Source organism: Melanotaenia boesemani, chromosome 15 (genome assembly GCF_017639745.1).
Source record: "Melanotaenia boesemani isolate fMelBoe1 chromosome 15, fMelBoe1.pri, whole genome shotgun sequence".
NCBI lineage: Eukaryota > Metazoa > Chordata > Actinopteri > Atheriniformes > Melanotaeniidae > Melanotaenia > Melanotaenia boesemani.
In genome coordinates, this window is record NC_055696.1 from 23,578,803 (window position 1) to 23,603,150 (window position 24,348).

The 24,348-nt window shown below is 40.5% G+C and overlaps 1 protein-coding gene across 1 annotated transcript in view; it reads right to left on the reverse strand.

Annotated features, from left to right (window-relative positions):
* Window positions 1-22,563, reverse strand: part of igsf9bb (immunoglobulin superfamily, member 9Bb) — a 130,780-nt gene extending 108,217 nt beyond the window's left edge. Inside the window, exon 1 of the mRNA XM_042009025.1 lies at window positions 22,318-22,563. Coding sequence (XP_041864959.1) covers window positions 22,318-22,381 — 64 coding nt within the window. The 5' untranslated portion in view covers window positions 22,382-22,563. The remainder of the gene's footprint in view (window positions 1-22,317) is intronic.
* Between the last annotated feature and the right edge of the window lie 1,785 nt (window positions 22,564-24,348).

Below are 24,348 nucleotides of genomic sequence, written 5' to 3' on the forward strand. Positions count from 1 at the left end.
ATGATGTTTTCATCTGTGTAAAAAATTTAAAAAAAATTTGCAGAGAATATATATATATATATTTTTTTTTTACCTATGGTTTATCACAATTTGCAAAGGCATATTAACATTCACAATGTTTCTGACACTGGATTTATATTCCATAGGGTCTTACATATCCATTGAGACCATGCTTATGTATGTTGACCTGAAAATTACAGAGTTATTGTTGATTTAATTTGGGTAGGTTTGTTCAGGCAAACTACACCACCAAAAAACCTAGGGCTTAAAGGGTTAAGAGATCAACAAGAATAAAAGCACCACTTCGAGTGGACAAAATATCCTGTCAAAGTTGGCGTGTGGCTCTTGAAAGGGGTGCTTAGAAGAGAAAGAGTTTTTAGGGATAGATGCATCTTTTTGATGTCCCAGATCACATGAAAGGTACAGATTTTCATTGGATGGACTGCACTACATTTGTCACATAATGCACTACATTTTCATCTGTCCATAATAAAAGTCTGTAGAAAATAGAGCCAAATATACAGTGAAATGTGAGGCAATTTTCTGTTAAAACTTTTTGCAGTAGTTTTACCTGTATTTGTACTTTCTTTTTTTTCTTTTCAAAATAAGCATACTGGAGTCCTGTGTTCTGGAGTCATCTGATATTAGTTTTCTACTCTCAGAGTTCAACAATTAAGTTATACATGGCTTGAGCATCTGAATGGCAAATACTTTTCTCCAGATTCATAGAGCCATAAGCGTGTGAAGAGCACAAAGGCTCATGGGAAATGAATATGAGTGTATGTTAGGAAATTTCACACTATGAGGAATGACCAGCATTCAAAGCCATGAGTTCAATCTGTTTTACTTGCAGCAAGGAGTTCATACATGATCGATCACCAGCCAAGCAGAACTAACGAAACAGTCGGACTTGGACCCCTTTATTAACAGCTTCACACACAACCAGTAACAACATCACATAGTTTTACATGTTTCCAACAGTGTAGTGGACAGTACAGAGAAAGACACCCACCATCACCACTAACACTAACCTGTCAGGTTATGGACTTATGTGTATGTTTTTGGATTTCTGGTCATGTTTAGTTAGTTTTCCCTTGTGTGCTGTGGTTTTCTGTTCCTGCCTCGTTAGTTCACCTGGTCTGATTAGTCATCCATTTCACCTGTGTCTTGTTATTCCCTCTGTGTATAAGTACTCCTGGTTTTCTGTTATTCCTTGTTGGATCCTCACCATTCATTTATGCCTGTTCCCTCTGGTTTGTGTTTTCTGTTTTTCCTGTTTTGGATCTGGTAAATAAACCTTTTTGTACCTGCACCGATTCTGCCTCCTGCCTGACTGCCTGCAATTGGGTCCTCACCTCCTCCGCCGCCCGCCATTCGTGACACTAACCCATGAGTTGCACTGAGAGTAGGAATAATGCTGGGTGTGAACATAATAACCAATCTTTTATAAACTTAATTTAATAACTTGTTACCAATTGCAGCACATCATTTAATTTTTCTCTTTCTCTTAATTTTAGTGTTGTTATCATTCTGTGAATGTAACAAAGCATATACTGTAAAAGTACTGAATTTTCTATTTTGATTAAAGTAAGTGTCCATAAAGTTAACAATAAAATGTAATGGTCATTTTCTGCCAGGACATTATCAATTTTTCTATGGACATTTTTCTTAGATTGTACTTATTCTGTTAAACAAACCTAACAGGACTGAAACCAGACCCAACTGACTGTTTGCAATGGGAATGCCTACTAGTAGGGGTCTGGGGTGAACAAGGCAGCACTTTAAAACTGAGACAACATCCCTGCCCCAGGATATTTTACTGACACAGTAATCTCAAAACTCTACAATGAGAGCAAGACCAAAGTTTTAAATATTGGAAAAAGCAGCTGGCGTAACTCTAACAAGTCATATGTGCCACATTACCACAGAATGTTATATCGTCATAACTACACTGAGATAGCAAGATTACAGCGTTCACTGCACATAACAGTACGATGTTAGATTATTTTCATCTATGAAACGGAGGAAGCTGACATCTGTACTGATACAACAAATATGCTGCTGTAGGCACACTTTTCATATTGGTTATTCTTTAATTCTGCAAAATATGTTGGCAACTGGAACCCGTCAGTTAACTGGTCCCACCTGCTCTATTTGTTTTATTATTAATACTTCACTTTAAAAATATCAAGTATTTATAAAGTGAGGGAAAAAAGCATACGGATGCATCAATAATTGTTTTCTGAACTTCTGAATTGTAAACTAATCCTATCATTAGTTGCCTAAAGATTCCCACATCTTGTATTAACTGATCTGTTCAACCAATCCCACAACAGTTTTCTTCTATAGCATGTTAGCTTTATGATAATGAGCTGAATACTAATATAAAGACTTATCTTGTGTTTCCTAAGGAGCACTAAAGCAGCACTACTGAATATTGATACATTTTTTTCCACTTTGGCACTCCCTAACGAAGGCTAATTCAGTATCCATCTTGTATTCTCTCTCTTCTCTGAGCTCTTTCCAACCAGTAAAAGTCAGTCCAGTTTTGACTTCTATCTCATCTCTTGTTTGGTCACTTTCTTTCTTCCCCTTGCTTCCACTCCTAATGCCCGCTTGGGTTTCTTTACTGAATCAACCATGGTGCACATTCAAAACAAGCAATGTGTTGATATGTATTTGCTGGCGAGAGACCATATAAAGTCAAAAATTGCGTTTCTCAGCCTCTCCATGCTGCTGGGCTAACAGCTACAGCAATGTGAACAATTTATGCCATTGTGCCATGAAAACAGATCAGGAGACTAGAGTTTTAAGGGTGGAAAACTGGTGTAGTGTTCCTTTAAAGGAATATTGTGAAATTTTTAAGAGGGGTCGTATGTAGTACTGAAGGAAGTCATTGTTTTCCCTGAAGTAGACAGCAATCAGAACTGTTTCAGTTTGGACAACCAGACGGTTTCCTAATGTATGAGCCAAAGCTAAGAGCTACTCAGTATGGAGCCACTAGAAATGGAAATTGCAATTTTGTGCTTTCTAAAAATGACTCAAACCTCAAAACTTTCACATTGATTCAGGTAAATGCGCCACTGTCAGATACAAAAGTGACGAGGTGCAAAAATCCACAAAACAGCTCTCGGTTGCACCACTACTAAGTTTTTTATTTTAGGTAGTTCTGAGTAGCTTACAAAGATAAAGATATCCCTGTTAAAAAAATGTTGCTGTAAAGTGTCTGTTGAGGACCGTAAAGTGTTTTTGAGCATTTTACCTTCTGCTGATTCAGCTGGTATTAAGGTCAGATGGCTGATGGTGGATCAGCAGACATCCAAGCTGAAGAAAGCATTCAAAGAAGTACGGCTAGTTTGGTGATTGAAGCAGTCAACTCTGATGTTTAAATTTGTGAAACTGTGTTTTTTGCTAATACTGTAATTTAAACCTGGAAAATAATTGAAAAAGAAAAAAACCTGCTGTTGATGTGTTGAGTCTGGCTTTCTCACTCCTTCTGTGTTGTGCTGCATTGTTTGGCAGATGCTTTCACGCCTGTCATTTTAAAACTGAATCACACCTACACCCTCTGTGCAGTTTGTTTGGGAAGATATGAATCAAAGTTTGCAGCCACAGAGGCAAATTATAAGGCATTTCCAAGTCAGGGCTGGAACATTATGTGAGCGAAGATAAATCGGAATAAATTGGGCTGACTCTGTAGTAATGCATTTCTATTATTTTAGAAAGTAGGTAGGGATATACAGCTATGTTCTAGCTGTTCTGCTACATTCTACTTATATACCCTTCAAATAAAGCCAGACCTTTGGTTTAAAAAAAAAAAAGTATACACTAAATCACAGAAGTTGACCTAAGGGTTCAGCATAGCGGGCCTGACTTTGCTTGTACTTCCTCACACTATCTATGAGCCATTTGTCTCCAGAAACAGCAAATGCATTTATTGGTGAAGCAAAACATTCACATGGTTGTGCTCTCTGCACATGTGTGCAAACAAGGACACTTAATTCCCCAGAGAATCTCAGCTGTATGCTCTAGTATTTCAAACCACTCTGCAGCCCTGTTACACTCATTTATCTTTTCCAGTAATTTGCACATTTTTAAACACAGAGTAGGTGTGACTCAATCAATTTTTTTAGTCCCTGACCCAAAGACATTTATGAATGAGTATCAGTCAATAATAAGTTTCTATCTTACACTTGTATTTTTCTACAGCTGACTTGTAAAACTACACACCATGAGTACATAAAGTTATTAACATCAATATCATGTCTACGCTTGACAGCTCCAAGTCGCTCTGCAATGCAGTAAATAAAAAGTCTTTGTTAGTCCTGCTCATGCTTATATATGTATATATATATAAATATCACATATTTATATATGATTTAAAAATCACATGTAATCTGTTTTTCATATCACATATAGCAGCATATTTTATTTTAAACAAATATGACCATATGAAAATGTGGTTAGGCAAGTCCCACATCCGGTCCCAGAGGACCTCTGATCCAAATCCCAGTGCAGCCCTCTAGTGTGCATCTAACAAACGTGCTGCTATTTTTAGCAACAAAATGAAGCAGCAATAAAGAAAGGCACCGATCTGTTGTCATTTACATAATTAAGTCTGCTGACACCCTGACATAGAACTAGCATAAAGCAACAATAAAGGAGCAATAAAAGTTTTGTTAGCTTACTAAATCACATCAGAGTAAGAGCCATAAACGAGGCGTAGAAGTAAGTATAAGGTAAACTGACAGTAAAGCAACACCTAATGTTATACTTACTTTCATGTATATACATCAACTCTAAGAGAAGATGGTAGGAAAGGTTCACAGGGTGTAACAATGCTGTTCAGGAGGTGAGCCTAATACACCAAAAAGTTGATTGCCCACCACCAATATCAAAGAATAAAGCATGTAACACTTGAATGAATAGTTTGAAACAACCCCCTAACTACTGTTCTGCCTTCAGGCTTTCATCCAACTTCTGTTCTCCTAAAACCCTGCTTTAATCTTCCTCTAAGGAAGTTTTGCATTGAGGCCCAGACAAATCCCAGTGCAGCCCAATTTAGGGGTTGCATGTCCCATTAAGGTGCAGAGCCTCTCATAGGTACAAGCACTCTCCAATGTGGCATAAAGGTCTTAACCCTTGGTTCCAGTGATGGTGGAAAAGGAGCGGCTATGCTGAGCTGCCCGTCTGGCACCCTGTCCCACTAGGAGCATTTCATAACAAGCGTCTATGTCTCAACTGGATTCTTGAGTTCTCCAGTCCACTGCAACATCGCATAATAGTTTGTGCACTTATGAGCATTTAAAGAGAACAATGAACCAGCTAAAGGTTATTTAGCCAGTACGACCCATGTCGCACCTGCTTTATAGTCACATCTTTATAATAAGGAGGAGTTGTGTCGTACAAAATGGTGTGGTTTTCCACTTTCAAGATAAGGGTCCCATCGTCCATGGTGTCAAGTTTTAAGTGACACCTTCTTCCAGACATAAATGTGTTAATCTGTGAGTGAATCTAGTGGCCTCAAGGCATTAACTGCACTACAGGTAATTATTTCAAAATTATGTACATATATACTGTCTTCTTTTATGGTCCTTTTAAAGGTGCCACTTATCCCAAACGGTGCTCCAGCACCTGTCAAACAAAGCTGGTCACCTCACACACAGAGCAGACTCTCTGTGTGCAACGCTAAATGGCTCATTCTAAGAGAATAAAAACAAAAGTTATTTTAGTAAAATTATTAGATACCAATAAAAACACAATTTAATGATATATTAAATTATTCTGTTACCGACTTAATTTTGTTACACACCACACCGTTAAGAATTTTACTACTGCACTATGAAACAAGTAAAATACATGTTATTTCTCTGTTTTACGGCTTTGATTTGTGATTGTCACACTTCTCGTCTCAGAGCATCGCAGCTACTCTGCAGCCCAGTGAAAAGTGGCTGAAATTAAAGACTGATTTTTGTGCAATCGTCACTGTGTATGTCGAGCCATCAGTTCTTTTACTTTAGATATATTCTTCAGGTGGTAAAAGGCTGTTTTGGTTACTTTGATTACTGAATTCAGGTACTGCTTTGGAACAGCTTTTGAAATTGACATCCAAGTATAATTTTAACTTGGGCATGCATTTAAGTTTCATATGGGACCAGAGTGCCCTGGTGAAAAAGCGACATAGAGCTAAGTGTCATCAGCATAATTATGATGAGGTATTTTATTTGTTTCAATGACCCAAGATAGTTTGAGTGTAAAGCATAAGGACCTGAAAATGAAGCCTAACCCCTCTTCAACACCGAGTGCATGCGCGGTACGTTACGGCTGCGCCGCAGCCTCCACTGCTATTTGTGGCCGTTTTAGTCAATGGTTTGGTTTCCACCGGGTGCCTCGCAGTGCGTATCAGGAGTGTCCCAGAAGCGCATTGCTGTGGTGCTCAGCTAAATTTTTGCACCTAGAATGCATCAATTTCCGAAGTTCAGTTAGGGGCAAATGGGAAATCAGACACGGGAGCGGTGTAAAAGCTTTCAGTATTTTTCAAAATAAAAGCCCCTGTGCAAATTTGCACTGCTGTACTGTTACGTCCTCATTTAACTAGAGGTACTAAGGACAGAACACAAAGCGAGTCAGATACCGGACCTCCAATAAAAGTACAATTTAGTAAGACAAACAAAGGGTTCAGATACAAATACGACCATCTGGTGTCGACAGAAATAATAAACAAACAATAAACTGGCAACTAAAAACCACTAAACAAACTGAAAGTGTCCTAAAATGGGTAACAATTACTATAACAAAAGAAACAGAAAGTGTCCCACTAAAAGGGTTATAGATTACTCTTACAAACAAACTGAAAATGTCCCAAAAAAAAACGGGTTACACACACACAGGCGGAATTAGCTCTATAACAAACCAAAAAGACTTCAGCTCAAGCAGGGAACAGACACGTCAAACTGAAACACAACAGTTTTACTAATTATCTACAATTTACTACGACAAACCCACACAGGGTAATGTCCACAACCAACAAGTTTGCAACACGCCCAGTCTGGCAAGCTGCGTCCCACTGTCCACAGCTGCCCCGAATGAAGTGGGTGACGAGGCTTAATAGGTGCACAGGCGTCGTCATTGGTCAGGTGATTGGCATCCAGGAAATAGGTAGACCAATCCCGGCGGAGGTAGGGCGGTTCCAGATGAGGTACTCGCTGTCAGTCATCAGCAGGGCAAGCTGCAGTCTTGTCCTGCCTGTAGGCCGGCAGGCAGGCAGCCGTAACATGAACCATGAAAACATTATGTGTTTAAACATTCAGGGGATCTCAGTGTTGCAGCTTATAAGCTGCAGCTTACAACTAACTGCATCTTTAGGAACTCCTGAGTTTTGTTGCTTAATTTATTATTTTTTTTTTTTTCTTTAACTTGTCCTGTCCAGCATTGTAGCAAGAAGAATGATGGTCTGGCTGCTGTGCCGAACAAATTTACTAAGGGGAGTTTTATGGGTATAAGGCTTCTATTGATAACCTGTTTTTTCCATTATTTTCAAATCTTATTTACTTTGAATTATGGAATTTATGTAATCTTGCTGGACCTGACCAAAGAGGCCAGAAAAAAAGGAGAATAGTGAAGAGAAGTAAAAAGGAAAGTAGAAAAAGAAAGAAGAGACAAAGAAACAACGACCCTTCAATCCAACCTAACATCAGACTATAGATGGTTTAATCAAGTGACAATGAAGGAGGACAACAATCTAACATGTTTCAGGGCATCAGATGACACAACCCTGATATGGGCAGTTTGCCAATGCTGCCAAATGTCCTAGCTAATATTTGAAAGATGGAGCATTCACCTCTCCTCTCCCATCTGTATCACAATAGTTTGCTTGCTTGTACATATTGTGGGTTTGGTTATATTGCATTCATTCTCATTACAGCATGGTTAGCGATGTTTCACAGCATGGTGGTCAGGGACCTGTAATTTAATGCAATCAACAGAGATTTAGTGCTTACAGCTAGCATTCCTTTGTCACTTTCATCTTAAATCAATCAAACTACAACATACTTGAAAATTTGTCTGTTTCTTTCCCATTGTGAAATATTTAAGATTTGTGAACAGAGATTAGTTTTTGGAGATAAACCAACATGAACGAAGTAAAAGATGCAAACCTATTACTGTAGACTATTAAATACTATGATCATCAGATGAGATTACAGAGCAGGATTCCTGGCAGATGCAGGATACAAATTTTGTTTGGTCTGCAGAAATATTACTGTCCAGTCTCCACAGTAAGCACATTTTACCTGGTGGTGGAAGAGATACAATACCAACTCCCCCAATATGTCTCTATTTAGACCTGACAGTTATTCCCTGCCCACCTCATGTCCAGAGTGCACTTCAGCTGCACTGAACACAGGTACAACTCATCTACTTCTCTCCAAAAAGCTTGCTTTTTTCCATACCTCTCTGTGATATTTCTACATTCAAACCACACACCTTCATTTGCATATTCTCCAAGTTAGGTTGTGAATTTTGGAAGATTTAGTTTAATCCAAGGGCTTTTCCCTGATGCCTGATGGGCCTTCAACATTTCCTCACTGGACAACAGTGATTTGACCTTCTGATAGAAATATTAAGAACCGTTTATGTCAGCAGAACACTAAGTAAGTTGTTACCTGACACCTTGAAACTCTCCATAGAGGCCACCAGGCTGATCAATGAGCCCTTATCCTTTGAGGATGATGGAGAGTCATGAGTGCTGCTGCTGGTTTTATGTACTAAATAGCTGCACGTACACAACAGCTGTCTATGTGATAGAGTCACACTACTGTCAGGCAGTATTCTTATGCCAATAATTTAATCCTATTTCAATACAGAGTTCAAAATTTGTCCTTTTTTACACATCACAAAAAATGCTGGCCATTTTCACATGTTGTAATGTATTTTTAGAAAAGGTTGTCACACACCCTTATTCAAACAGGATCCAGCAATGTTTGAATAAAATGAATGTAATCATCATATTCCAATAGAAATCCTAGAAAAATAAAGCTCTTAAAACCAGGTTAACACACCCAGATTATGCAGATGAACCTCAAAGAACTCCTCAATAAAAAAATAAAATAAAAAAAAGCTCAACTAAACTAAATATCCACAAGCTATAATTTGCCATCCCTTTTTTGTTTTTTTTTTTTGTTTTTTTCTTACCCCTTTTGGGGGGCAAAAACAGCAAAGCAAACACAGAATCCCCAATAAAGCTGCTCACATATTTTTTTCTGTTGGCTAAATTAGTCAGAGACTGTAATTACACAGCAACTCATTAAGACTATGTGTAGTCTTAAAGTCATGTAAAGCATTTCCCAGCTGTCACTTTGCGTTAAGAAAACCCTGATTTTATCTTATCTAACAAATACCACCATTCAAGTACCTTAAAGACATCTGTGGAAGCCAATTTGCACAGATTTGACAGGTGTGCACAAAAGGTTATAAAAACCACTGATCTAGTGTGTATTTTCTATTGTTTCTTTTAATACGACCAATACACCAATAAAATTCCCCTCATTATTAGAATTAGTAGATACTAAGCTCAGATCTGGGATTGAATTTAGACAACAGCTGAGACTATGATGAGGTATCTTATGGCTCCATCCAATGAATGTTTAATGGGTCTGGAGCAGTCGACATGTAGGAAGCTGACTGTGCTGCATCAGTGGTCCAGGCTGTAAAATGAGACTGAGGAGGAAGCCAGCCAGCTCAGGATAACAGGCTGAGAAGGGAACAGAGGGGAGGGGAGAAGGAGGCGTAATGGAGTACAGTACTGAAAGAAAGTATTTAGAACTAGACAGCTAAAATACCCTCAAATAAATATAGTACAGTGTTGCAGAAACCCTCCATTCCAGACTAGGATATATTAGTCTTACACTTCCAACTTTATCTGGTAAAATGAGCATAGTTAGTCCACTCATTCAGCTTCCTCTGACTGAAAGTGCCAGTACACATACTTCATGTCTTTACAACTGGCAGCGTGGAGTGGTGAGTAGTCTGTGAGCTCTGAACGTATCAGGACAACACTGGGGGAAAGCCTTTTCCTTTGAACCCAGTGGTGAAATCTGACTGGAGACAGAATGCCTCAACACTGTTCATAAACAATATCTGAATGATTTCAGAGGTTTATTGGACTGTCTTAACAGTAAAGGCTGAAGGGTGTAAAGGGGCCTGTGAAATTGCCACTAAACTTGAAAACAGCAAGATTTCTGGATGTTATAAGGTGTGTCCCAATTAACGGTCTGCACACTTTGAAGTGCGCTGACTACGTAGGCTACAGAGTGTCCTCCGTAGTCTACACACTTCGAAGTCCGTGAAATGGGACAGCCTACCTAGACAACAATAGTTTCCCACAGCAACAACAATAAAGGACGTTGAATCACTTAAACCTCTGAAATTACTCATAGGACACTTCAGTGGACGCTGAACACGGACCGGCAACACCAACAGTAAAAAAAATAAAAAATAAAAAGAAATAATAATAAAAAAAACATGGTTTGAGGCTCTGTTGTTTTCCAGCCGGTACACACTTTATTAACCCCTTAAAAGTCCTTGAATATCAATATTACCGAATTTTAATGTCACCATTTAACAAACATGCTTTAAATGTATTTGGTTTTGTAACGTTTATTCTAAAGTGTAGTTAAAAAAGCGTATTTTTTTTAAATAAAACTTTATTTTAACTTAATACGACTCTTCTGAGCTTGGTTGCTGATTCATAACCGTCTTGTGCGCAATGAATTCTGGGAGAAAAGAGGCCGCTAAGGATGCATCACCATCCCTCATTTGAGGCTAAACAAAGTGCGGATTTGAAGGGTGGATTCGGAGGGTCCTTCAAATTCTGTGAATTGGGACAGTGCTTTGCGCACCACATGTGGCCAACGAATCCGCACTTTGAAGTGTGCAGACCCTGAATTGGGACACACCTTCAGAAAACTTTAGGGATAAGTTATATTTTAATAAGGAGAGATCATGAAAGGTTGATGCTAAGTTATTAGTGTGCAATAGTTAGAATAAAGTTTGGTGATTCGACTCCAGTGTTGTAGCAAGAAAGAACAATTGAGTGTGTCCTAAATTTTTCTGTGATAAACTTGAAACAGTTAAGGCTTGTGTTTTTTAACCTTAAAAAATTATTTGTGATGTGGAAAGCACTTTGTGTTACTTGTTGTATGAAAGTGCTTTATGAATAAAATTTTATTTGATTTGATTCCTAGCGGCTATGTTGTTGGGGGCTCATGCCCCTGGTAGGGTCACCCATGGCAAACAGATGTCTAGGGGAGGGACCAGACGAAGTGCGGCTCAAATCAAATCACCCCTATGATGATGAGAAAGCAAGGACCAAGGTTTCCCTTGCCCGGACATGGGTCACCGGCGCCCCCCTCTGGAGCCAGGCCTGGAGGTGGGGCACGGAGGCGAGCGCCTGGTGGCCGGGCCTTTGCCCATGGGGCCCGGTCGGGCCCAGCCCGAAAGGGCGACATGAGCCTCTCCTCCCGTGGGCTCACCACCTGCAGGAGGGGCCATAGGGGTCGGGTGCAATGTGAGCTGGGCGGATGCCAGAGGCGAGGACCCTGGCGGTCTGATCCTCGGCTGCAAAAGCTAGCTCTAGGGACGTGGAATGTCACCTCTCTGGCGGGTAAGGCACCTGAGCTGGTGCGCAAGGTTGAGCGGTTCCGGCTAGATATAGTTGGACTCACCTCGACGCACGGCTTGGGCTCTGGAACCACTGTCCTTGAGAAGGGCTGGACCCTCTTCCATTCTGGAGTTGCTCCCAGTGAGAGGCGCCGAGCAGGTGTGGGCATGCTCATTGCCCCCCCCCCCCCCCCCCCCCCCCCCCCCCCCCCCTGACTTGGCACCTGTACGTTGGGGTTTACCCCAGCGGACGAAGGGGTAGCCTCCCTCCGCCTTCGGGTGGGAGGACAGGTCCTGACTTTTGTTTGTGCTTATGCACCAAATAGCAGTTCAGAGTACCCACCCTTTTTGGAGTCCTTGGAGGGGGTGTTGGAGAGCACTCCTTCCAAGGACTACCTCGTTCTGCTGGGGGACTTCAATGCTCACGTGGGCAATGACAGCGAGGCCTGGAGGGGCGTAATTGGGAGGAACGGCCTCCTAATCTAAATCCGAGTGGTATTTTGTTGTTGGACTTCTGTGCTCATCATGGACTGTCCATAACGAACACCTTGTTAAGACATAAGAGTGTCCACATGTGCACTTGGCACCAGGACACTCTAGGCCGCAGTTCGATGATCGACTTTGTAGTCGTGTCGTCGGGCTTACGGCTGCATGTTCTGGACACTCGGGTGAAGAGAGGGGCGGAGCTGTCAACTGATCACCACCTGGTGGTGAGTTGGCTCAGATGGTGGGGGAGGATGCCGGTCAGGCCTGGAAGACCCAAGCGTGTTGTGAGGGTCTGCTGGGAATGTCTGGCAGAGTCCCCTGTCAGAAAGAGTTTCAACTCCCATTTCCAGCAGAGCTTCAACCACGTCCCAGGTGAGGCGGGGGATATTGAATCCGAATGGGCTGTGTTCCTCTATTGTCGAGGCGGCCAGCTGCAGCTGTGGCTGTAAGGTCGTCGGTGCCTGTCGTGGCGGTAACCCCCGGTGTCCAGCCAATGTGTTGAGGGTATCCGGTTTGGTGGCTTCAGGATTGGGTCTCTGCTCTTTGCGGATGATGTGGTTCTGTTGGCTTCATCGGGCCGTGATCTTCAGCTCTCACTGGAGCTATTCGCAGCCGAGTGTGAAGCGGCTGGGATGAGAATCAGCACCTCCAAGTCCGAGACCATGGTCCTCAGCCGGAAAAGGGTGGAGTGCTCTCTCCGGGTCTGCAATAGGGTCCTGCCCCAAGTGGAGGAGTTCACGTATGTCGGGGTCTTGTTCACAAGTGAGGGAAGGATGGAGCGGGAGATCGACAGGCGGATCGGTGTGGCGTCTGCAGTGATGCAGACTCTGCATCGGTCTGCCGTGGTGAAGAAAGAGCTGAGCCAAAAGGCAAAGCTCTCGATTTACCGGTCGATCTATGTTCCTACCCTCACCTATGGTCATGAGCTGTGGGTAGTGACCGAAAGAACAAGATTGCGAGTACAAGCGGGCGACATGAGTTTTCTCCACAGGGTGGCCGGGCTCTCCCTTAGAGATAGGGTGAGAAGCTCAGTGATCCGGGAGGGGCTCAGAGTAGAGCTGCTGCTCCTCCACATCGAGAGGAGCCAGATGAGGTGGCTCGGGCATCTGGTTAGGATGCCTCCTGGACGCCTCCCTGGTGAGGTGTTCCAGGCACATCTCACCGGAAAGAGGCCCCGGGGAAGACCTAGGACGCGCTGAATGGACTAAATCTCTCGGCTGGCCTGGGAACGCCTCGGGATCCCTTCGGATAAGCTGGTGAATGTGGCCGGGGAGAGGGAAGTCTGGGTTTCCCTGCTTAGGCAGCTGCCCACGCAACCCAACTCTGGATAAGCGGCAGAAAATGGATGGATGGATGGATTGATTTGATTATAGGTAAGATGGAGCTGGAAGTGACTCATTTAAGCCGACCATCTGACCATCATATTACTAAACTCCAGCAAATTCTAAACAAGCTAAAAAAATGTTCCATTATGAGACCACTTAAGCAGAGTTGAAAACCAAGGTTCATATTTTGGCACAGACAGACCCGTGAAAAACAAATCTTGTTGAGAAAAATTTCACATTACAGCAAATCTGATCAGAACTGAATCCAGTTGTGAGGTATGGAGAGATGCCCATGCACAAAGGATACAACGCATTCCTGAAGTACTGTACCGCAAATACTTTATCAGTATACCACACGCAACTAATTACTATGTAATTACAACTATCCCATTATAGGCTGGAAGAAAGTTGGAGGAGCAGTTGGAAGAGGGTGTAGGTTTAGGATAAAACAATGAGTTGTCTTAATTTGATCCAGGAGACAGTAATATAGTAAGATTATTTCTTCCACAGCTAAACTTTTCCAAAGGTATAAATTTTCCTTTCTGCTGGTCCCTAGCTCCTCCCAGGACTGATATATAATTGAAGCTAAACAGTAAGGTTTCAATAGATAACCCACCCTCTTCCACCTACCAAGAAGAGTTAAGTGAGAAAACCGGGACAGTGAGTGATGGTTCATTCAAATCCAAATGCAATCAGAAACCCTTGCAGCTAAGCCTGAAGCAAACTTCAGTTGTTATGTTTGCAGTTTGTGGGCAATAAATCATATTCCAAGCTAAGAAAAACTACTTAAGGTGTGAATTTTAAAGTTAAAAGACATGTGCAGAGTTACATCATCATATATAAGTAATGGTTCAAGTGTGTTTCTGTGCTAAAATCAACACACTCACCTTAAAACCCCAGAGTTCAGAGGACCACTCATAGATTCAGTATCCTTATATACTGTATATCATCCCTGTCAGATATGTATCGGATATTAGCATCTAACAGGTCTAAAAGCACATAAGAAACACTTTTTTTCAACAATCTTTTTTTGTCCAGAGATGCACTCCCAGACTAGTCCACTGAACCAAATTGGAGGCTGCTGGGACCTTTAGAGCTGACAGCAGCTGTCAGTCACTGGCTCCTTGGCCCAAATATCAGGCTGACTGGCATTAAAAGGTTGATGACTTTTATGATGTGTGCCATCTGCCCCAAGCAACAGGGGTGCTACTTTTCATTAAGCTCATTGGGAGTGAAGGCTTTCCCTATACGTGCAGATGCCTAAAGCACATTTCAGTGCACAGCCAAACAGTCATCATTCTCTTTTCTTGACAGAAAATCTGCTGGTTTAAATAACACCAGAACAGATACTGCAGGCAATTGAGGTGTGGGCAATACATATGTCCTTAGCAGAAATATCTGATGGTTAAGAGCATGTGTCTAAGAGAATATTGTAACAAACTTAACATTGATAGTTGCTTCGAAACAAAATTAGACTTCTCTCTAATGCTAAAAGAAATAAAGAGCCAGTATTTGTTTGATAGCTTGTCTTTAAGAATAAGCTTCTTTCAGATGACATCACACAATAAAAAGGATCCAAAACAAGTATTAATTCATCTTAAACCAAAATGGATTAGTATAGTCCCAAAGCAGAGCCAGCCACACCAGTGTGAGGGACACACTGTAAAATGTAAAGCAAATTTAATTAAACAAAAATGTATTTATAAATAGAAGCATTGAGAAAGTTTTAATACTAATGCATCATCTGAAAGAAGCTGATCTCCCTGTTTCGGATTCTCTCCTGGAGTCCATGGAGGAACATGAAAGCATGAATCCATCCTGCCTTGCATCATCAGTTCAGGTCGGTGGTGGTGTAATGGTGTGGGGGATATTTTCTTGGCGCACTTTGGGTCTCTCAGTACCAACTGAGTATTTTTTTAAAACACCACAGCCTACCTGAATATTGTTGCTGACCATGTCCATCCCTTTATGACCACACTGTAGCATCTTCTGATGGCTACTTCCAGCAGAATAATGCACCATGTCATAAAGCTCAGATCATCTCCACCTTCTTTCTAGAACATGACAATTAGTTTACTGGACTCCAACAGCCTCCACAGTCACCAGATCTCAATCCAATAGAGCAACCTTTCCCAAACTGGGAATCATAATCCCCACAGGGGTCCCAAGATAATTTCAGTGGGTCGCCAGATCATAGTTCAGAAAAAAAAAAGTCAGTGTGTCGAGAGTTCAGTTATATTATACATACATACATATATATATATATACATATATATATATATATGTATATATCTCCACATGTATATATATAGCCCAGGGGTCACGTTAACATCAACAGAATATTTTTATATCACTGGTTTTTTAAAACAGTGATGGAAAAATCTGAAGGCCATCTGTCATTTTGACCCCTGACCACATTGTAGCGAGTGAGCATATTAATTAGCTATTATCTCTCTTGATGCATGACCTTGTTAGCTTCACTCAGAAAAATTAGCACTACGGGTCAGAGACTGCTACAGCTGGACCACTCGTGCAGAAGAAGCGCATGCTGCGGGATTTCCTCCCACTGAAACGAGTGCTTGCGGGATCAGGATACCTGTCATTCAGTCTTGCCGACTTCTGATCACTTCACTTGTAGAAATGTTCCCTGCACTTCCAGTCTCCAGTGTGGCAGCACAGCATAAATTCAGCCTCCAGAACATCAAAACAGCTGTGAAAAGTTGTCTGTCCAATGCAAAAGTCCAAAACCTCATGACAACAGCCTCTGAAGCACTCCCACTGGAGACATTTGATCACACACAAGCAGGAGCGAAATTCAAATCCATGCAGACCAGGAGGAAGGTGTTAGACGGTGCGTTCAGGCCACAGCAGGCGACAAAATGTTTTTTTTTTCCCAAGTGTGGATTTTCTGTTCTTCAGACTGAATATTAGTTAAAAATTATTTAAAATTAAATGCTATTTAATTTGTCTTCAAATGACAAGTAAAAAATAAATTATGAAAGGATTTTTATGACCCTGTCAGTCAAAATGACGGACAACAAAAAAGTCTAGTTCCACCTACATTTATCAAGTAGATTTGGGATTTTCCTTAGGGCTGTCAAAATTAACGTGTTAATACAAAGAGATTAATCTGTGGAATTAGCATGGTAATTCTTTAATGCATGCGTGAAATGAGGCAGTTTCAGCAGCACTAACAGATATACCGTGAAGCCACGGCAGGAATGTAGCCGTAGATATAACTGCAGTGAGAAATGCTGCTGTCTTAGAGATGCAGCCACAAACTCTCGTTAAGAGACGACCAACATCAGGGAAGTTATTTCCGCAGTGGATCCCATGTGATAAGGATCCAGATGGAACATGATGGATGCAGTTGTGTTGCTTATCTCTATGCAAGATTTGAAGTTGTTTACATGGTTGAAAAGTTATGACTCATTTACTTTCTTTGCTGTCATTCATTCAAAAGAAATAAAACACATTTTACATGCAAAAGCTTTAAGTTTAATATTGTTTTTAAGAAGTTTAATATGTTTCTAAGAAAGAAAAGGAAAAAAAAATTATTAAAATTGAAAATCGAATTTGGTTTGATTTTATTTTTAAGCCATATTGCCCAGACCTAAAATTCAATAAGGATGCTTGAGAATTCTGGGTGAATATGATGGTGAAAGAAACTCAATTAAGCCTAAAAATAATAACTGACTACTTGAAAATGTTGCTTTTCTGGCTCAGTGTGCAAGAGGCTTTAAGCTTAGATATATCCTCATTTTAACATGTGACCTCAATACATTAAATTGAATGTTGGAATTAAAAACCACTTTATCTAAAGCCACTGTGCTCAGCATGGTCATTTCACCAACAAACACACACTTTCAACAGCGTTCTTCAAGGCTGAATGAAAGGAAGATGTGGAGAAAGGAAAGGGAATCAACCAGTTTAGCATGCATGGAAACGGATGCAGATAACTGAGTTGGTACTCCACTGGGAGCCATGAGAAGTACCGACACCTTCACATGCTGAGTCATTTACTCATTTAAATCACTGATCAGGTCAATAAAAAGGCCAGAACCAAGCATTCCTAATGAGAAATATAAATATCTCAAGCGACACTCAACACACAAGTCCTTGAGTGGGAAAATGCTGAACACCCACGGGATTTAGATCCACCCCGCCAATGAGTCGGCCTTTTCTTGGTCAGCAGCTTTGTTTTTGCCAAGCAGCCGCCCACTTGGAGGGAGACTGCTCATTAAGCGATCACACTGTAGGAATCATCAAAAAAACAAAGAAAAAAGTGGGATACTAGGAAAGGTTGCAAGAAGAAAATTAATTAAGCAACAGAGCTCCATGCCAGCGCCGTCTAAACTCACAGATTTATCCTTGAATACACAATCTCTGACTGGAGAAACAGCGCCTACAAATCACAAACCAAGTTCAAAAGTTTAGAGTAGCTTCTAAAATAAGCCCCATAATAAGGTGAGTCATAAAGGATTGGACTGAAAAATGCACGACGCCAAGTTGCAGACGCAGCCAAAACACAACAGGGTCCAATTAATGATCAACTATAAGCAACTCTCGACGTACTGACTCATTTGTTTGTTATTTGACTGGACTGAGTGTTGATTGTTGTATTTATAAAACAGAAAACAGCTGAAGAACTCAGGCTTTGAAAAAATATAGCCAGATGATTGAGAAAAATATAAAATATTCACATGAGGACATTAAAAAGTGCAAAATCTTGCTTTATTTGATTTGATATTTTAAAGTATTTGAGTTGTTATAGGAATCCATTGCTAATACAATTTAAAAAAATGATGAGTCAAGATCTGTCACAATCAATAAAGGTGATCGCGACCATGGTTGCATAAACGTGCAACTGTCTTTATACATTTTCAGGAAAACTGGAAACAGGTGCACCAATTTATTAAAATATGTAAAAACATGTATGAGGTAAATTTTAACGTCAATATTTGGTCTGAGCAGCTTTCTTCTTCAACAAATTCCAAATCTTCGGGAAAAGCTTTTTTTTTTTTATTTAACAGCAGTATAGTTGGTGTGCGACCCAACAAAAGGAACTAAGAGGAAGAAGAAGCTGCGATGTATTGGGACTGTCAAAGTTAACGCGTTAACGACACATTAACACAAATTTCTTTTAACAGCGTTATATTTTTTTTACGCCCAATTAACACGCACAGTCTGCGTAGGTTCAGGAAGCGATGCAGAAATAACGTCGCAGTTCTGAGGTGGAAATGGACACAGAAAGGCTCTTTTACATGAACAGTTTAGCTCTGAAAGATCATTCTCTGAAAATATAACTGCAGGTCTGTACCTGCTTACAGGAGTATTATAAACATGATAAATATCTTATTATGGTACATTTAGAAACAATTAGAAGCGATTAATATCTAACAATAACAATTAATATTAATTCATCCGATTAATTAATATTTTGAATGACTGACAGCCCTAATTGGGACACATGAAATTATGAGGGCAGTGACATTTGAGATGGATGTACCTACTTATGTACCTATAAAGGGGGCATAAATAAGCCTTCAGTCATATATGTTTCTGTATATATATAAATATATATATATATATATACATACATACAATTAGGTACACATGTATATGCCCGCATACTGCATGTATATGTATGTAGGCGTATGAATGCATATGTCTGTATGTATGTGTTTTTATACTTTCACTTTTTTCCCTGATAGTTCCGAGTGTAAAGGAACTTCAATTTCTCTGAGGGAATCTCCCAAAAGGATTAATAAAGTTGCCAGAGGTCTGAAGATAATGTTCACACATGATTTGACAGAGGTTTAGAGCTACAGCTGCAACAGATATTCATCCTGACAGTATTTGTTTCTTTGGGCAAGCCTGAAACTTTTTTTATTTGTGCTATGTGCCATTTTCATTTATTCTTCACCAGTAACACGTATACTGATATTTACACACCTGAACAAATCTCCCTTTACTATGACTCCAAAAGTATTCCAACAGACCTCGTGGTACTCATTTTGTTATGTGTATGCCATTTTTGAACAGATGCCTAAAAGGTAGGCACGGGGTGAACTTAACTTGTTGTAAAGTTGCATTTTGAAGAGTTTTATACTCCAACATTTTATTCTTTCACCGTTAGTTCTACTCCAAATATGCCTCATAAATAAATAACAAGCCAACAGCCTCTGATAGCAACAGAAACAAGATAACTAGACTAAAAAAGATTGTTGTGCTGCATCATTTTTCCTTTACACCCCTGTCCAACCAGCCCTGAAAAAGCCCAAACTCACAGCCTGCCCAGCTGTAGTATACTTACTTCAGCTCAACATAATAAAGGAAATACACCCTGCTGTCAGTCAGAAAGGTAAAACCATTTCCACTGTTTTCAAGTAAACCCACCAAATAAAAAACTCAAAGTTAAGTTTCACAATCATCATACCAAGTGGAATAATCATGATTTTGATTTTTGATGTAATCAAAGATCCTATTCATAAACACACACACCCCTTCACCCACCGCCCTCTTGGCATGTTGTGGCATATGTATTTATCTAACAACTGAGTGCCATTTATCACACAGCTTAGTCATAATTAGTCCAACTTAGTCTGGGGCAGCGAGCCCGTTAGCAGGCATATGTTCAGATCTGGTTAAAGACATACTGCTCCCCGAGGGGAAGCTCGCATGTCGGCATGTGTTTCTGCTGTGTTTGTGTATGAGCGCCTGCGAATGGCAGCAGACGGTTGCCATGAAGTGCACCCCGAGCTTCCATTAACACAACCCACTGTGTTCCCTTCCCAAAGCTGCCTGCTCACGCTGAGAGGCCACTTTCAAGCCAGAGGGGAGCAAGTTCGTCCAGGCGTAAGAGGAGAGCAGGATAACAGGATGGATGGATGGAGCGTGGCAAGGACCCGATTCAGATGGTAGAAGCGATAGAGGGGGGGAGACCAGAGAGGAAAAATTAACTAATTTGGCTTTGGTCCAAAGTTATCGCTGGGAAAAGTTGAGCGTGCCAGCTTCTTTTGGCTGATGTTTTCATCAGCTAAAAGTTTGAGCACACATTTAAAACCACATGCATGACCTTCATCACCGATACTGAATAATACATACATAATAGTAAATAAATACAAATAAGTAATTTAATTTTAAAAATCAAAACAATAAAAAAATAAAAAATTTGAGGACAACCGGAAGCAGTTTACAGCTACTTTGCAACAACAGGCATTAAAGAGTTAAGTGACCTCATCTTGGACTAAGAATGACATCATGAGTAAAACTGCGAGCATCAAACGTTAAGCAAATAGTGACGGAAAGCTTGTTGATATTATCTAATCGGTGCTGTAGAGGAACAGATGCTGCCCCAGTTTCCCTGTCTCTCCTCTCTTGAAGAGGACTCATTGAGAGGAAGGACGGGGGACACATTTTTTTAAGGTTAGGTGTGAATTTGCTGCAGCTTTACATGCTCTCCACATGCCTCTTAGTCTCTGTCGTCAACATCATACAGACTCTCGGAAGATGATGTCACATGTGATTGACCCTTAAAACGCCACTATACCGCTGAGCTCTGTCGTTTAGATCATCATCAATTTCTCAAGAACAGTAGTGTGTAGCTCTGTGGGGTAAATTGTGATGGATAGCTTATCCTTTACGTGATCTACGGAGGTTTTCCAAGTGTGTATGTCCCATCCAGACGGTTTACAATCCAACTACATAATCTAGTGTTTATTCTTAGACTCTGACAACTGAGTCTGTCCTGAAAGAATTATGCTTGTATACTGACTTTATTTAAAAGAGCTGAGCTTCTACATGAATTTTTACATAAATAAAGAAAGAAAAACGGGTATACAAGAAAGAAAGAAAGAAAGAAAGAAAGAAAGAAAGAAAGAAAGAAAGAAATGGCCTAGAGTTGTGATAAAGCTGCTGTGTTTGCAAAAGTTAGAGCTTTTTGGCATACTGTACACTGATGATCAGCCATTTTAAGTGCCAAATTCTAGTTGATGGATAGGCCAAGATTTCTCCTCTTTCTTAAAGGACAGAGCAGGTATGGGAAATGAATGGAAGAATGAAGGAATTACATTAGTTGATTGGCTCAGCTTCCAGCATCCATATGAAGGCCAAAATCTGCTGCAGATGGCTTGGTTAAAGACTCTCTCGTCCATAAAGTCATCAAGGCAAATAAACACTTTTTCCCCACATCAAGTCATCCTGCAGCGTGGTCAAACTTGCACCTCAAGTGTGACTGGAAAGGGCTGTAATTCACCTCAATAACACAGCGCGCCCTCTGGCGGCCAGAGCCGGTACTGACTCGTGTCTGCAGCTTCTCAGGAAGGGGTTAATCCACTCACAGCATTTTAATGACATCCACACCGGCGCACCATACTAATCACGTTTGCCCTCACATTTCTCCAAACGATGTCAAGCCGGAGTGAAACGTAAGGGAAGCCGGCTGCTGCAACCCTGCAAAACGTCCCGGAGAGCAAACTCAACACGTCTAAGAAGGAATATGTCAAGCCAAAATATACTGCAAAATAAAATCTCAAGCCCAAAGATGGCGATAAATAACTACAGCAAAGAAATCAATAAATGAACATCCATCTCCGTGTTGTATTACGCTGAGAATGAACAGGTTTAAAAACTGAACCTGTCTGGTTTAATTCACCTCATCATTTTGCCACCCAGCTCCACTCAGGTGATGAACACACGTATAAACTTCATGACGTAAAGTGAGACATTTTTAACATACAAGCCAGACACGCAGAGTTAACAAACAGGTGCATTTCAAATAAAAGCAGGTGAGTTCAAACTTAACCAAATGGACGCCGGTGGATAAATATACTGCACTTCGACTCACCTTGAGCGGCCGTTCCTCGGGTGCTGAATACACTTGCTATCAAAGTGGCCACATACCAAATCATAGTACTATTACCGACCAGAATTAAACCTCATCATATCTCAAAGTGCCCCTTTCGGTGAATCTGTCATTGCCGAGTAGCTCAGGACAAACTGAGACGGGCCGGTATCCCTGTTTTTCCCTGTTAACCGAGCCCTGGACACTTTTCCATCGGCGTTTTCCCCTCTCTCTTCCACTCTCCTCCGCTCTCCTTTCGCATCCTGAGACAAATCACCTGCGCCAATGGGACGAGCGCTGACGACGCCGTGAAACCAAGCCCGAGCATTTAGCTACTCGCGGTCCTGCCTCCGCACTTGTTTCATTGACGGGTGTGGGAGGGATGCGGTCTGTGATTGGTTACCTGCGCTGTCATTTTCACAGTGGAATGATGTATTCAATGACATTGATGATGCTCGGAAATTTTGTACCTCTGCTTGATTCGACGACTTTGGCCGTTTTCTCCTCAATAATTTCTTTCTCTAAACTTGGTTAATGTAAAATTACACTAATAACAGTTATCTTACTATATTAAAGAAATTAATTATAGATTTGCCACTTTTTATTGAAAAAAAAACAAGCACAAAAAACGCAGGTAAAACATTAATTAAAAAAAGTTTTTCACTTTCAAAACAAAAACTATATTTTTAACTTAATTTCCACAGCACCACTTTATTCTTTAACACAGCATGCGAATATTTACCAGATGTTAAAATCAAACAGGCGTTCCTTCAGATGAAATATTGGTTTATGGATACAACTTGAACCTCTAAAAACGTCACATTGATTAATTACGTTTATCCATTTTTTATTGGAGAACCTGAATGCAGCACCAAAAAGAAGCTGTTTCAAGGTGGGTTGGAGCGTGACGCCGTTGCGGAGCTGCAGTATCATCCTGCGCAATAAGACGAGAGGGATCCTCCAGCCTGTGCATCATCACATCACTGACAGCCATATAGGCTAGTCCTTATTTGAAATAAGAGACTGTAAAAAAATATTTTCTTTATATATAAAACACGTTGCTGGTCAGGTTGCTGTGTGATAAAAGAGAAAGACAGCACAGGCTTGTGTAATTAAAGAAAACCGACCAAGTGTTTGCTGTAGCCTACTTATGAATTCAGCGTGATTCATCTCTATTGATAGATTAATTTCGTCAATAAAAGCTTAAAATTCAACTGACTCAGTCTGCTTTGCTCACAGAGCATTCCTCAGAGTTAACTCTACCTCCAGGTCTGACAGTCAACCCACTCAGGAGGAGAGTCTGGAAATATGACCAATACCTCATTTGAGGATTGACAATATTTAGTTTAAAGTTTTAGATCAACAGATTTTATCCAGATATCTTCACAACCAGATTATGTTTTTCTAAATACCTGGGAGAACTATTTAAAAAAGTATTACACAAAATGGTTTAATGTTAAAAGGTCTTAAAATCAGATTTTCATGTTTACATCTTTCACAAAGAATTCCACTTTTTAATAAACCTCAGAACAAAGTGTTTTCTTTTGGGTAACTTCTTTTACAATGTTCTACCTGCCTTCTTTGTGCGGTTACATTATTTCCAGATTTTTTTCTCCATCACCTCTGTTAACCTTTAAAAACCCGAGGTCCTTCCAGAGCAGATGTGGACAAACTGGCCATTTTGGGAAAGTTGCAAAACCTCTCATTGGAAGAATTTGCCTTTGCAAAGATAATGTTCACATATTGTAGCCTACAATGATTTTCTAGAGATTTAGAGTTACAGTTGCATTATTCCATATTCATCTTCAAAGTGTTAAGTGTGAGTAACATACACAAGGGACACAAGTTCCTTTACTATGATGCCAAACTGAACACATGGTTGCAGAGATAATCATTTTATTATGTGTATGCAATTGTCAAGCTAATGGCCCACAAAAATAAATAAATAAATAATCCAGATTCCATGAAAGGGGCAGTATCAATCAATCTTAATTTCTAGAGCAGTTCTTCATACAAAGAAATGCAACCCAAAGT